Consider the following 15,210-nt stretch of genomic DNA (forward strand, 5'->3'; position numbering starts at 1 on the left):
ATGTGTGTACTGATAGGCATCTTTCTCCAGCTCTCTTCAGGCTGATGTGCTGCTTGGCTGACTAGCTGTTCAATGGTTTCCTCTTTTTGTGTAATTTAGATGAAAATATGCATCTTTAAATAGTTTGAGGCACTTATCGAAAGTTGTTAAAAGTTGGCAAATAAAAAAAAAAAGCTACATTTGTAGCTAGGTGTTAAAAAAAAAAAAAAAAAAAAAAGAAAGTTGGCAGGGAATTCTGAAAAGTTGCTAAATCTAGCAACAAAATTGCTAGGTTGGCAACACTGGCTACATTATGCGCTTGCTGTGCACACAAATGCATGCAAATAAAAATTATGACACAGAAACCACTGGTCCAAGCGCACAGCACATGCATAATACAGTCCTCAGAGCAGGCTGTACAGGTGGTCGATTAGAATGAGAAAAGCCTGGATAGGCTGTTGTCAAAGGATGTCGGGAGCAGCAGGGCTATTGTCAGACTGCCCGCTCCCATCCAAAGTACACCGCTACCGTTACCGACCGCGTCCGCTACCCTCTTTTATTCGGAAATTTAATCCTACAATAATTCTTATTGGGTACCCAGAGCTCCTGGAAGGTGGACACTTGATTAATAATGCTCATTCTAATAAGGCAAAATTTGTTAAATGCAGCTAAGAGCACTATATTCGTACACTTTTAGCCTAAATTATAATTTGTGTTATATACACAAATATATACACACACACACTCCCCTTGTGTGTGTGTGTGTGTGTGTGTGTGTGTGTGTGTGTGTGTGTGTATATATATATGATAATGAAGTTGGTCATTAATATATTTGAGTTTTACATAAATGTCGTTTAAATAAAAGGTCAATTTTGAAAGGCCACAGGTTGGAAAAGATTGCTGTAAAAAATAAAACTCCTCAAATTTCTCAACACCTAATGAACTTGCAAACCTGGTGAAGGAATGTAAAAAAGTTGCTCACAAAGACAATCCTCAGTCTTAAATTTTGGTTATTTTTGAGTTGCTTCGATTAACTTTATCATGAGTTATAGCTGGCTGTGAGTCAGACGTGGGGAAGGACGACTAAAGGAATGAATCATCACACAGAGTGGATACAACAGGAGATAGGGCTTAGCTCACTTTCCCTCTCAATTCTTTTTTAGATTAGGATTATACAAAAATGTTTACCAAGGTGGGAGAGGGTGGGGGTGAGGTTTTGCCCAATCGGAGAGGTGGAGAGCACAGAATGAATGTGGACCAAAGTGACCGTGTCAAAACACAGAAATGACGTGAGAAGGTGGAGTGCTCTCGCAACTGGCAAAACTTGATATAGCCAAGTAGGATGTTCTTCTGGATTAACACTGTCATTTTTGTTGGTCCTGGAACAACATTCCTATGAAACAATCAAAGACCAAACCCTAACCTTCACCTAAAATCGTCGGGAAAGGATTATACTATTGTTCAAATCAATAACCCAAGGCATAATATAGCCTAAAATTTGATTGGTTGATAGGATTATTGCTCCAACCCATATCCTACTTCGGTCAATCACAATAAAACGGTCTCCTTTTGAATTCAACGGAAGTCAGTCAGTCATGCAACTTTGGAACAACATGAGGGTAAGTAAATTACACAATTCTCATTTTCGGGAGAGCTTTCCCTGTAAGTATATTTGTGCAGCAGACTGCAATACTTTTTTGAGAACTCGAATTGGTGCATCTGTAAGGTCAGTTTTGAGAGCAGAGCCACAGCCAAAGTGTGGTGTGATCCAAAGAATGGAGGGTCAGTCAGTCATGCTGGGACATTCATCTAGTGCTACTCACCTTCCGTGTCCCCACTTGTCCTGCTGGCCTTTGAACTAGCCTCTGTACCTTTAGCCTTTTCCTTCTCTTCTTCCGGCCCTTCCTCTGATCCTCGCTCTTCCTCCTCTTCCTCGCCCACGTTCTTGTAGTTGGGTCTTTTCTGTGCCCTCTTCCTCCCACGCTGACGACTCATCTCCAGGGAACGCTCCAGACTTTCTGAAGGCTTGGTGAAGCGACGAACACCAGCATTGCTCTAAAATGAAATGACAAATGGATGAGTCATATGTCTAATATGTCCAATATTTGAGGCTCGTGAAAGGTTTTCTTTTCATAATAAAAATGTGCGTGTATACACACTTTTTATTGTTTTATTTTTATCCTTTAAATATATATATATTTTTTTTCCATATATTGATCATTAGGTCAAACAGACAAAGTACAATTACACAAATTCACAGTTTTGAGGATTTCCAATAAACAGAAAATTATTGTCTTTCAAACATTAATAAGCTTTATTAGGAACATTTGAATATAAAAACAAAGGCAATATTTTTGTTCAATAAAAAAAAAAAACATGAGATAATGAACCTTTTGCACAACATATTCACACATTAACCATCTAGGATAACAGCAATAGCTGCTTTTACAACGTCTGCAGAACTTAAAGAGGCAGTGAAAGGAAAACAGTCTCTGGCTTCTCAGAAACAAAAACCCGCTAAGACAGGAAACAGCTGCCAAACAGTCTAGGACACATTTGGTAAGTGCAATATGGACAGCAGTGATGTTTCCGTGGATCTCCAATAACTCATGTGAGATGAAACACTAGGCAGTTGCTGTTGGACAGCACACCGAAGGACCCCCAACCTCATTCATGACGACCACAAAAGAGATAAGACGTTCATTCTTAGAACGGCAGGAAAACACAGTGAACAATCACCTGCTCGTGGTCTCATAGAAGCGCTATTGCACTCTGAACCACTCGGTCTGCTCTTCAAAGAATGTCTGCGAGGATTCAAAGAACCCACCTCTACTGTTTCAAAACGTAAGATGATGTTTCTCTTCAAGTTTGAGAAAAAGTAGCTTTGAGAAACATAAATTGTCTGGTAGCATACAAATTAAAAACAACTCTCGACAAAGGATCACAACAGGTCACAGTGACACGGTACGAAGAACATGTGCCTTGCAGCTGAGAAGTGGAGCGCTCAGTAGGACGCCACACTTGCAAAAAAAACCAGCCATCTGTGGTCTGCCTGTGGTCACAGACTTAATGAGTGAATTCTATTCAAAGTGCAATGTACATCACCAAGACTGAGGTATTTACGAGAAAAGACTGAAGAGATAAAAGGCAGCTGATGATCTCACTCTTTGTGCCACTGCTGTCAAGATAAGCCGTATATATAAAAAAAAAAATATCTAGAGTTTACTAAAGGCGAAAGTGTGGTCGTCTGATGCGTTGCATCCCCTCAGATATGTGTGACGACATTTTAAGAATCAAAACAACAGGTCTGTGACATCAGAATGATGCGAGAGTCCCATCCACCCCAGCCAAGCGAAGTGACCAAGTTGCATTCACCAGAACGCTTAACTGTGACAACCACTTGTTGAACTTCCAAAAACAGGTTGCTAAAGCATGCCACTAGGCTACAGGTGCGCTTCCAGCAAACTGCATAGCAGGTGTGCCTTTGCTTACACATGCACCCTGCTCTCTGTGCAGCATGTAAATCATATAATGAGAAAACCGGGGAAGCTTCTAATACGGTAGCGGTTTTGCCCTTCATCTCTGCACTACATAGCTTCATACTTCCTGTCATCTGCGCAAGGACCTGTTTGAAATCCTATTCTACACATCCGACATCTCTGTTTGGTCCCTTCTGTGCTCATCCTCTACCTGCGGCTTGTGGTAAAGGAAGGTCATGTGATGTGCGTGTGTGTGTGTTTGGGTGTTAGAGGGTTGCTGGTAACACACAGGTACAAGCACCTATTTCACAGGCCCTTACGGGAAAGGAAAAGTAGGTTAGAGGCAGTGTGACGATGGTGTAAAGCAAATCGCTGTACATCAGAGCACACGAGAGCCACAGCAAAAGACAGACCAAAACTCTGCATTTACATAAGGATTCCCACCGGCTTCCTCAACCGAGCTCTTCACAACACGCCACAGCCCCACAACAGACTGTGTATTATCTAATCTAAACATTGATGCTCTGATAAATAACAAAAAATTAGTTTGGCTCAACTAAGTTTCAGCTTAAATGGAGACCTTCGGCAAGAAATGGAAAGATAAAATTAAACTTGTACAGTTCATATCAGTAATTCATGAACCTTTTGGTTCAGTTTCTAAAGAAAGAAAATAATAATAATATGGAAGAGTTCTCTCACAAAGCAAAATATGTGTGCACTGTGGAATACTTTTCATACCAGTACAAGGACAATCAAGAGCATACATTTGAAATCTTGAGTATCAGAGATTCCTAGAGAAAGCAGTTTTTGCATAGTGAGATGTATTTGCTGCTGTTAACTGATGGTCTTTGTTTGTACAAAAATACAATATTTGTTGAGCTTTGATAACATTTTGCAATTCAAACAGTGCAAATGACTTTACTTTTGATAAACATCCTATCTGGATTTGATATATAGATAAATTAAAGAAAGCACCAGTAACATGGTCAAATTATATGCATAAAATGCAATTAAATAACATATTTAACCAATTAGCCAATCTGTGCCGAATAGCAGCATTATTGTCGGCTGGGTCAGGTATTCAAATATGAAAAAGTTTTGCAGATGCAGACAGAGTTTTGTTTACAGTACATGGCAGCACAGATATGCATGGTGTCAACAGTTTCGTGCAAACCAAAACAAATGTAGCAGTCAGCAGAATTACTTCATTTCACAGCACTCACGTAAACGTAATGTCATTGTTGTGATCTATTTACCTTCAGAACAGTGTAGTTTATTTAATCTACTGTACAGTACAAAAACGTGTCTACAGCTCTGGAATTTGTGTTGATATACTGAACAACACCTGCAAATAATTTTTGTTTAAATGCCTCTTTTCCTTGAACTGCTCTGAAATTTCAGTCACACATGTCACACAGGTTTAGGGAAGCTGGGGTTGACAGATTACCGTCAGCTCGTAAAAAAAGAAAGAAGAAAAGGGTCAAGTAGAGCAGGCTGTGGTTAAGCCTGAGAGGTGAGACACAGAAACAGACCGCAGAAAGGGGCAGAGAATGGGAAAGGGGAAATGGCTTTTGATAATACTGACACAAATGAGTAGAGAGACTGTTTCCCTGAAAAGGCAGCTTGACTGCCTGTTTCATTTTTCTTGCTGATGATAAACATACATTTATCAGAATAATACAGGATGGAGTACTGATGCATATCTACTATTAGCTGATACGCTGGTTAATGACCTTTCTAGGAATGCACATATATTATCTGTGACTGTGACCATATCATTTTCAGCCATAATTAATTTTTCCAATTCAAACTCTATGCTAGCTTTCAAAAATACCAAACTTAAAAATTAAACACATGCAGGGAATATCAATGCATTAACATGCATTTAGAAAAAGAAGGGTACATTTTTATTTCATGCTGACTTTACAATGGTATTGATTTCACTTTAAACACAGTTTAAAAGTATAGAAACAGCCTAAAATATATAGGTTCAAATATTCGAGGACCAATGGTGATAAGTCATAAAAATAACTATCTTCTATAAATTTTTTTAATTTGCTATGGTGTTTAATTTATCAAAGGTGGTTAAAATCCCCAACCCTAAGTATAAACAATAGCAAAAATTAATAATTATCAGCTAGTTTTGCCTAATTTCTATATCACTGCAAACTACTTAATGAAATGCTACTAACATCTACAGTTCAAGCAAGCATGACATTCTCCTCACACTCTCACAAGAAACAAATCTGACATTTAAGTGATTTTGTTTTTGCCAGGTACAAGAGAACGACTCAACCCATCAAACATTCGGGACGCTTTTATTGCAAATATTTGCATATGTGAATATGCACGGCTTGGCCCGGATTCTGATATCCAGACAATATAAAAAAAAAAAATATATAGAAAAAACAAGTTATGTGCTACAGGCTGCACTACACAATCAGTCTCATATCCACCTACACGCTGCAGTGATGTCTGCTGTGCAGAAGACTTCAAAGAAGCCCATTAACACCACTGATATCGCAGTGTTCTTATCTGCCTGCCTTACCTCAGTGTAAATACCCTCATGAAAATAACAAGAGCAGAGGCAAACCGCAAAGAAGAATTCGCTTCTCCTCTTCAATCATCTGGTCCACAGACTGGAGCAAAACTATCGGTTTTCTGAGAAGCTTATTTATTGGGGGGGTCTGATACACATCTTTTATTAAAAAAGGGCACAGTGAGACTGTAGCGCTTGACTGACATATTTTAAGCGATGAAGAGACGTGATAACATTTATCAAGTTAACCGGACACATCACTGTAAAACTGACACATTGATTGAACTTTCCTTGAGGTAGAGGAACTTTTGGCCATTCTGATGTAGCCATGACAGCTCATTTGCCACCAAGTAAATATCAAATATCAGTGCGAAAATAGGATACAATTCATAACAAGAAAAACCATGCAGCCCCATGCGCTTGATCTGCAATTTTCAATGTCTAACTTCACAATCAATGGAAACATGCAGTTTAATTTTAATAAATAAAGTATAGTCCTATATATAATCAATAGAAAATTAAACTGAATATTTAAATAAATTGATAGTCCTGCTGCACGGGTTTTCGTAATTATTGCAAATAATATAACAAATAAATAATTATTGATAGGCCTATACTTGTTTTGGCTTTGAGTTTCATTTATTAGGCTAGTCTACTGTCACTAATAGAAAAAAAGAATGAACGAATTAATTAAAACGAATTGAATAAATAAATAAATAATAATATTGACGCACATGCTTCTCTCTCTCTCTCCCTCTCTCTCATAACTGCATTAATAACTGCATAAAGCCGGGGACACACTTACTGTAAGGCCGGTTATGAATGTAATTTGATATGACTGATCATGCACGCGTTTTCAGCGCGTTCAGTCTGTGTTCACAGCGTTGTTTAAAATCTGCTGCATTCACAGTCAGAGAATGTGTCTAGTGGTTAAGTGTGTGTCCAGCATTAGTCTGCTATCAGCGGCTCAAACCTCCGTTAGCCTACTAACTCTAAAATGACGTTTTGGAAATAGCAACGGAGCATGGGTTTAGATGCGCAAGGAATTAGTACTACATACAAGAGCGTTTTAATGACAAAAAATGTACAAACGTCTTGAAATTCATCATCTGAACAGGTATGTTCCGCTCCGCTCCGCTTCGCGTCGTGACCGCATTACCACCTCGGGTGTGCATTATTTTTCTAATAATTCAACGGTCTGTCCTGTCGTCAATTATTCCTTACTTATTTTAGTACGGCCATTCAAAACCCAAAGGTCAATCATGTCGCATATAAAGTGATCACCAACAGAATAATTTTTGGCACGGATGAATGTGTAAACAGATATCAGATACCAGTCGTGTCTAAAGTGAATGTAAACCGGTATGGCAAAAAAAATTATAATCAGATATGGTCAAAAGATCAGATCTGTGCATTAAAGGGATACTTCACCGATTACCATTAAGCATCAGTAGAAATGCGGTAGTATTTTCGAATGACCGCGCTTCCCTCCCTCATGTCCCCCTGAAACGAGAGATTTCTGTATTGTGTGTCTGGGGAAAAAAAACTCTGATGACGCAAAAATCGCCATTTAGCGTCATCGGAGGCTTTTTTTTGTCAGAGGCTAGAGACTACAGCCAGTAGTAGGAGCTAGTTCCGCATGTTTCAACCCGCCCATAGAGGGTGGGATCTCACAATAAAACGGCGTCTTTTCAGTTTCAAATCAACTAGTAGCCTAGTTGTATAATTTCTTCCGATACTGCCCTCTGTAACCGGTAGGCGTGACTTGGGAGTGGCCTCGTAGGGCAGCGAAGCAAGTGCATTCTGGGAGTTGTTGTCTTTCATTCACAGGAGCCAAAAATAAATTATGGCTTTTCTCAGTCTAGAAGGCACCAACTTCTAAAATAATTTCACATTTCTACTACATAAATGACGCATTTTAAATAAACATTCATCTTTCCAGCGGTGAAATATCCCTTTAAAACTGGCAGTGTAAACACGGCCTGATAAACCCCTCACTGCTTATGAGGGTGAGACAGATCTACCAAGTGCCTGTAATTGAAGAACAGAAATAAATGCCCTTTAAACTAAATGCACTTTCATATGACTCACACGAGGGATGTAATGCAGCGAGATTCGTGAGCCGCTTTGACCTTCACATAAAAAGCATGATAGCCAAAAAAAAAAAAAAGACGCAGTTTTACAAGGTTGCTATGAAACGAGAGAGGGAAGCAGGGCGTGGGTGACATGGCAAAAAATCCTTTCCCCATATTGATCACTATTCGCTATAGAGATTTATCATGATATATAATTTGATAATGCTGCCAGCTTGAAGAATATCCTGACAGTGACCGGAGAAACCAGAGGGTTTATTAATAAAAAAATGTATTATAGTTTATTAACTAAAAACAATAACCTAAATGTAAACTTTTACATTATGGCTAAGTGGAACTTATAAAAATAGTGGAAACAAACATCAAATATTTGAAGAGGTATAACCTTTACAAAAAAAAAAAAAGTTCTCTGTTAGATAAAATAACACTGGTTATACGTCTATAAAATGAATTAAAGGGTAGAAATTTGAGTAAACGGTGCAAAATGTAAACATTGTAAACCAGTCATCATTGATGCTACACAGTTTAACATGGGACCACATTTTCGTACTTATGTTTTCGCTGGATAGGTATCTTTTCAGGTGATGGAAAAGGTTTCTTGTGCTTCCAACCTTGGTTGGAACTGACTGCATATTTTGACTGCCTGGATCAGTTCACACAGAATGCATTTCTTGCATTTATGATTTCACTGCACTACTTTTCCATTGCATTTCGGTGTAAACAAAGAACGTGGAAATGTTTGATGTGTGCTTCCGTCTTTTGTCAAGTGTGGACATCTGCAGGTCGAAGTAATGGGCATGCCAAAAGGTCTTTATAATTGGTCGCGAAAGCTGCCTGTTAGTGTAGGGTAGAGTTTGTTTTTGTTGTAGCACTGTGTAACTGTTGGCTGTTAAAAGAAGTTCAACTATTAAAAACATGTCTCAAGAGCTTGTGTTTTTTTTCTCTTTTCTCTTTTTGTTGTTGTGAGAACTGCCTCTTAATTTGCACATTTAAGAAACCCAAACCAGTTTATAATTGACGTTGTGTTACCTTTTTTTTCAAATATTTCCTCGGCTTTAGAGGGTAATGCAAGTTAGGTTTCAGTTTCGCTTTAATTTCACTCGCCAGCTACCTACTGACTGATCGATGTTTTCGCGTTGCTGTGTAATACACTAGTGTTAATCCATATCTAGTAAAAATGTCGAGAGCTTACCATCTTTTTCAACAGAAATTTGATTATGATCTCGATATATATCATCGCCCAGTCCTGGCGGCAAATGTGCAAAGTTAATGGTAAAAATATTGATTCCAAATGCAGTGTTATCATAAGTGTTCATAACACAAGGTCATGTAAAAGGCATTTAAAATAAGATTGTCACTTTTTCCCTATTAAATGGTTAATGGCTTCTTGTAGGGATCAATCCTGAATCCATCTGGTTACCTGTTGAATAAACTTCCAAATGAGGATGCCAATGGCCAGATGTACTCACTAAACTCTTGTGAGCGCTCGGTTCTGTCTGCACGGTGAACACCGACAGGTCTCCATTCAGAATGACATCGGCCAGGGAGTGGACGAGCGGCTGGTAGTGGATGATTAGGAACACCTATGACAGTGGGGCATCATATGTTGTCACTTGACCACATGCATGCAGCTCACACTGTGTGTATCATGGCTATTCTACTCATTGCAAGTCTCAACAAAACCAAAGTAAGTTTCTATACCTGTGACAGCAGGTAGAGCGACACCTGAGGGTTGATCTTGCGGTCTTCGGACTGGAAAAATAAATATTGTTTGTTTGGCATGTAAACAAGTTTGTTTGGAGTGGAAATAGCCAAAAAATACATCATCCCCATGATCTCTGGATCACTACTACTGTATATAGTTAAAAAGTTTAGGGCCAGTAAGATTTTTTTGTGTGTGAAAGAAATTAATACTTTACAGCAACATTAAAATGTTAAACTAATGTTTTTAACATGAATAATAGTAATAAATGTTTCGTGAGCAGCAAATCATCACATTAGAATGATTTCAGAAGAATCATGTGATCACGTGAGAGTAATGATGCTGAAAATTCCATCACAGTAATTCATTTTAAAATATATTTTAAAAAGAAAACAGTTACTTTAAATTGTAATAATATTTCACAATATTACAGTTTTTACTGTATTTTTGATCCAACAAATGCAGCCATGGAGAGCATAAGACACTTCTTTTTTAAGATTTTTTAAGATCTTAACAACCCCAAACTTTTAAACAGTACTAGAGTATCAAACATTTCTATTTTTGTATAAATGTTTATTTTTTAGTAAGGATGTATCTTATCACAAGTAAACTTCTCCGTAATGCTGTAAAGATATATGAGTGAATAAGTGAATACACTCTCTCAATTTAATTGTGAAGAAATCTTGAACTTTTGCATGCTGAACTTTATATAACATTAAGATTTTATTACCAAAACTTCCAAATGAGAAAGTAAAAGTTTATTGGAAGCCATTCACTTTTATGGTTTCAAGAGACTCATAAATACTTAATAGGAAAAAAAAGAGCGTGTTCACACTTGGGGTATTAATCGATTAAAACGAACCGTGGTGCGCACCATACAAGCTTCCAAAACGAACTCTGGTGCGGTTCAAATTATATATGAACGCAACATGGACCAAAAACAGGAAGATGAGACCCTAAAAAGGACAGAATGCTCATGCACATCGTTTTTTCGCAATGTTGCCCACCACAGTTCAGTACAGGCATCAGAACCACATCACTACGCAGCAGATCTTCGTTTGTGTGTGTGACGGAGCGATTCCTGCTGCTGTTTTGAATCCTTCAGACATTTTATAAGCTCTTCACAAGTTCTCAGCTGGTCAAAATACCATCAAATGCAGGCTACGCATATACAACAGGCGCGTTTAGCCCAACACACAGCATTGTTTTGTAGTTCAGTAAGTTACGTTTTAAAATAAGCAATACGTCATAAAAGCCGACCAATCAGGTTGTGAACGTATCCCAATGCCTTTAGGTTTGGTGATAAAAATGCCAATCTGAACACTAAGCGGACCAAGACTAAATGTTTTTTTTTGGGCCGGATCAAACGAACCAAGCGAACCGAACTACAAGTGTGAACACACCTAAAAAAAAGAATAATCACCAAAATATAGTGAACCTTTATTGTCGTTTGCAATACTATAGTTTATCACTTGTACAATGGTTATGCAAAGTTAGCCTGGAAAATACAAGACGTCTGCTAGTTGTTTTTCAGACATGTGTAGTTGTGTCCTCACCTGCTCTTGACTGACCAGAGAGAACACGTAGAGGGGCAGGAACAGGCGGTTGAGCAGGTGGTCCGTCAGCACTTCACTGAGAAACTCACAGTTGATGATGAGGATGTCGTTCAGATAGTGGAGATGATCCAAGTGCTCAGCTACCAGATCACTGAGTTTTCCTCTGTTTTTATGTCTGATGAGAATAAGTATAGATGGGGAAAAGTGCAATATTTTAATCATATATGTAATAAGCAGGCTATCCCTGTGTCCCAACTATTTGTCTCCTAAATAGTATGTGAGATTAGAATAAGTGTGTCCCAAAGCACAGTATGTTGAAAAGAATATGTCAAAAGTCCCGGATGGTCTACTGTTTCCCGGTAGATTTTCGAAGTGTGAATCCGTGCACACTATCAAGCCTAATATTGCCACAACCCATTGCTCTTTGGAGGAGGATTCGGTTTAGAACTACAAACACGAGTAAAAATATGCAATATTTTAATGGATAAATCCATTTATCCATTACCATTTAAAACGTTTTTTTTTTAATATACACGACCGACGATGAGAGATTTAGATTAGGTTTGAGTGACTAATAATCAAAGTTTAACCTGATAAAAAATGTTTTATTTAATGTTATCTGTGTTATATTTCATCTGCAATAACAATGTTGACTTTTATCAAGATCCGTTTGGCCATTAACTTTTAAATGCCTCATTATGCATTAATATGAGGAGTCTCTGCATTATGAAGACCCACGACTGCAGATAAACATGCAACTGCATTTCTCTTCGATACGGTAAGAAATTAAATGTGGAGGATTTTAACTGTGACAAGATGATTGACAGGCCCGTTTACGGAGACAGGAGCGCAACCGTTAAAGATGCATGACATGTTAGTATGCCCCAAAGCTTGTCTACTCTTTTGCTAGACACTCAAAAGTATCTACTTTTTCTTCACAAAAAGAGGGCATCCTTTTAGGGCGTAGTATAAGTAGGCGAATTGGGACACGGCATTGGTTTTGAATTCAGATGGTTTAGTAAATAATTTCCACAGTGATCCACTGTGGTCTATAGTGAAACCTAGTGGTGCGGAGATGAACTGCACATAAAAAAAGTAATGAAAACCTTACTCTTCATCAGTCTGCACACACTTGTCCAGCTCGATGACGTGGCTTCCGATGAACCAGACCAAATTGGAGAAGTACGGCACGGCCGTTTTGTCCCGGATGTAGTGGAGCATGTGCTGGTTGTCCACTGCGGGGAAGGACCAAAAGCAAACACGGTTATTCAGGAACTGTGAGGTTTAATAACAACAGCGGCAGACACAGTGATGAAAAGAGAAAGAAGGTTAACAGAGCAATGTGCAATGTCATTGGTCAGATGTTGGATGGTTGTGTTAAATTACGTTTTCTATGCAGAGTCACTAAAGGATGCTAAGTTAAATATATTTTTTCCTATGCAATAAACAAGTCCTGTCCTAAGCATGCTGAGAGTACAAGCTTAGAATAATTTTGCAACATCTAATAAAGGCGTACTATGCAATAAAACAGTAGCAAAAGAATAGGGTTCTTGGTGGGTCCTACTTGATCAACTAATAAACTGAAAATATAAAATGGGCCTGTTTGTTTTGTCTTGTGAGGTTTGGAATAATCTGAGATTTGATGGATGGATCATAATGTAGGTATGTATCCAAGATGATCAGTTAGAGGACTAGAGGCCGCTCAATGAACCTTAAGCATCTTTTCTTAGAAAATTAAATTAAAACACACAAATACAACTGACAAAGCCAAAATCACCACCAACGCCAAAAAGAGGATTTAAATAAAAGCACAGTGCAAAATAAGTGTATTTGTTTAACTATCAACGTCAATTGCAAACCTTCTGTGTATACAGACAAAAAAGTAACTGTTTAAAAAACAATTCAAGAGAACATGCAATACAAGTGGCACAAGAAAGTTCTGAATTTGACAACTTACATGACACTGGAATAAGGCACACAGGAGTCACCATAGAAGGAGAGGGGAAGAACAGATAAAGGGTTAAACAGGATGAAGGGACTGAGCTAGTGGAGCTCTGGGCCCTAGAGGCCAAAAAATGAAACAATAACACCACCTAGTGGCTGGTACTAAACCTGCACAAAAGGGCATCTGGAACCAAGAACAACCTAAAAGCACTAGACATATAGACCAGCCACATGAAGCTGCCAGGACATGCTAAAAAGCAACGGTAAACAATACCACCCAACTGCTTATTCTGACAATCAGGGATTTTAACTGCTTTCGTGCTATTACTTCAGTGCATTTATAGAATAATTATACATGCGATCTGCCATATAGAGAATGTCATCTGTACCTCATGTGGCCACAGAGTATTCCAAGTATTCAAACACTTAAGCGACACTTATAAATGAATGAATGAATGTCATTGCATTATATAAAATAAAAAAAAATATGCATAGTATATCTACCGTTCAGAAGTTTGGGTTCAGTAACTTTTTTAATGTTTATAAAATAAGTATCTTATGCTCACTATGTTTGCATTTAATTGTCAAATTAAATAAAAAATACAGCAAAAACAGTGAAATATTATTAGAATATAAAACAATAATGTTTTCTGTTTTACATTTTTTTAAGTGTAATTTATTCCTGTGCTGTGATCAAAGCCTTTCTGATCCTTCAGAAATCATTCTAATATGATGATTTGATGCTTAAGAAACATTATTATCAATGTTAAAAACAGTTGTGCTGCTTACTATTTTTGTGGAAACCGTGATAAAAAAAAAATCAGGATTATTTAATGAATAGAAAGTCTTTACTGTCACTTTAATGCATCCTAGCTGAATAAAAGTATTAATTTCTTTCAATCACATTTTTTTCCAGCTGACTTACCTATAAAAAAAAAAAAAAACATTTAATCAATGGCACATAGGTATTTCATTTCATAGCCGACCTACATTTGTCAAATGACTGATAAGAAATATTGTTTTTGCAGCTCTACCTATTTTATGCATAAAATATAACAACAACTGGCATTTATTTTAAAGAAAGAAGGTTGTTTATTTAATGCAATGACATTCATACATTTTTAAGTGTTGGCTACATCTCCAAATATTATTTGGGGCCACTGTATGTACATTAACGTCAGAAACATGGACCAATGGTACAATCTCCACAGGCACTGATTGTTTAGCTACAGTATAAGATGAACCACAATCCAAGGGTGAGCGCCAAGCAGATAGTAAGAAATGTAAAGTCAGTTATTCAAGAAGGGAAGACGGATTTATGTAAAGCTCAAGCCAGAGAAATCGATCAGCGAAAGCCCTTTTGTTTTCAGCACATGACCATACCCAATTGAAACCCCAGTGTGCACGTGCATGTGTGTAGAGTCAGCAGCGATCGCTAAATGTAAGTGTGCGTTACTCACGGATGGCGGAGAGCAGAGTCAGCATGCCCATGCATCAGAGGCATGACAGAGCGATTGACAGCAGAGAGAAGGATCGTGCGTCAGGGCTCTACTCACCTTTGTACACATTGAGTGTGATAGTCCTGACCGCGATCCTGACCATGCTCTCTGGGTGGTTGAAAAACTTAATGGCCTCCGTGTACAGGGCAAAATCATTAGTGTGCTAGAAGCATGGGAGACAGAGAGCGAGGCCATCAGCAAGGAGGATTAGCTCAGAGAGAGGAGAACTGCAACTAGTGACAAATACACAAAACCTGTACTTTTATTATCTTATGTGAATCCAGGACGTCTACAAGAGCAGAAGAAATGGGTGCATAACATCACTGAACTCGAAAAGCGTCCCCGAATAAAATGCTACTGGCTGATAAATAGGTAAAAAATCCATCTAATCAAATCCTTGTTATATAGAGTCCACACAC

At 38.1% G+C, this 15,210-nt stretch overlaps 1 protein-coding gene across 5 annotated transcripts in view; it reads right to left on the minus strand.

Annotated features, from left to right (window-relative positions):
* Window positions 1-15,210, minus strand: part of clec16a (C-type lectin domain containing 16A) — a 67,216-nt gene that overhangs the window by 48,949 nt on the left and 3,057 nt on the right. Inside the window, exons 5-10 of one of the 5 annotated variants that reach the window (XM_079632802.1) lie at window positions 14,845-14,954; window positions 12,460-12,583; window positions 11,349-11,523; window positions 9,792-9,842; window positions 9,560-9,673; window positions 1,851-2,034 (exon numbers count right to left, since the gene is read on the minus strand). In XM_079632802.1, coding sequence (XP_079488928.1) covers window positions 1,851-2,034; window positions 9,560-9,673; window positions 9,792-9,842; window positions 11,349-11,523; window positions 12,460-12,583; window positions 14,845-14,954 — 758 coding nt within the window. Of the gene's footprint in view, window positions 1-1,802; window positions 2,035-9,559; window positions 9,674-9,791; window positions 9,843-11,348; window positions 11,524-12,459; window positions 12,584-13,305; window positions 13,500-14,844; window positions 14,955-15,210 lie in introns of those variants that run through there. The other 4 variants (XM_079632801.1, XM_079632800.1, XM_079632799.1 and 1 more) reach the window with 4 other exon arrangements.

Source organism: Phoxinus phoxinus, assembly GCF_949152265.1.
Source record: "Phoxinus phoxinus genome assembly, chromosome: 1".
NCBI lineage: Eukaryota > Metazoa > Chordata > Actinopteri > Cypriniformes > Leuciscidae > Phoxinus > Phoxinus phoxinus.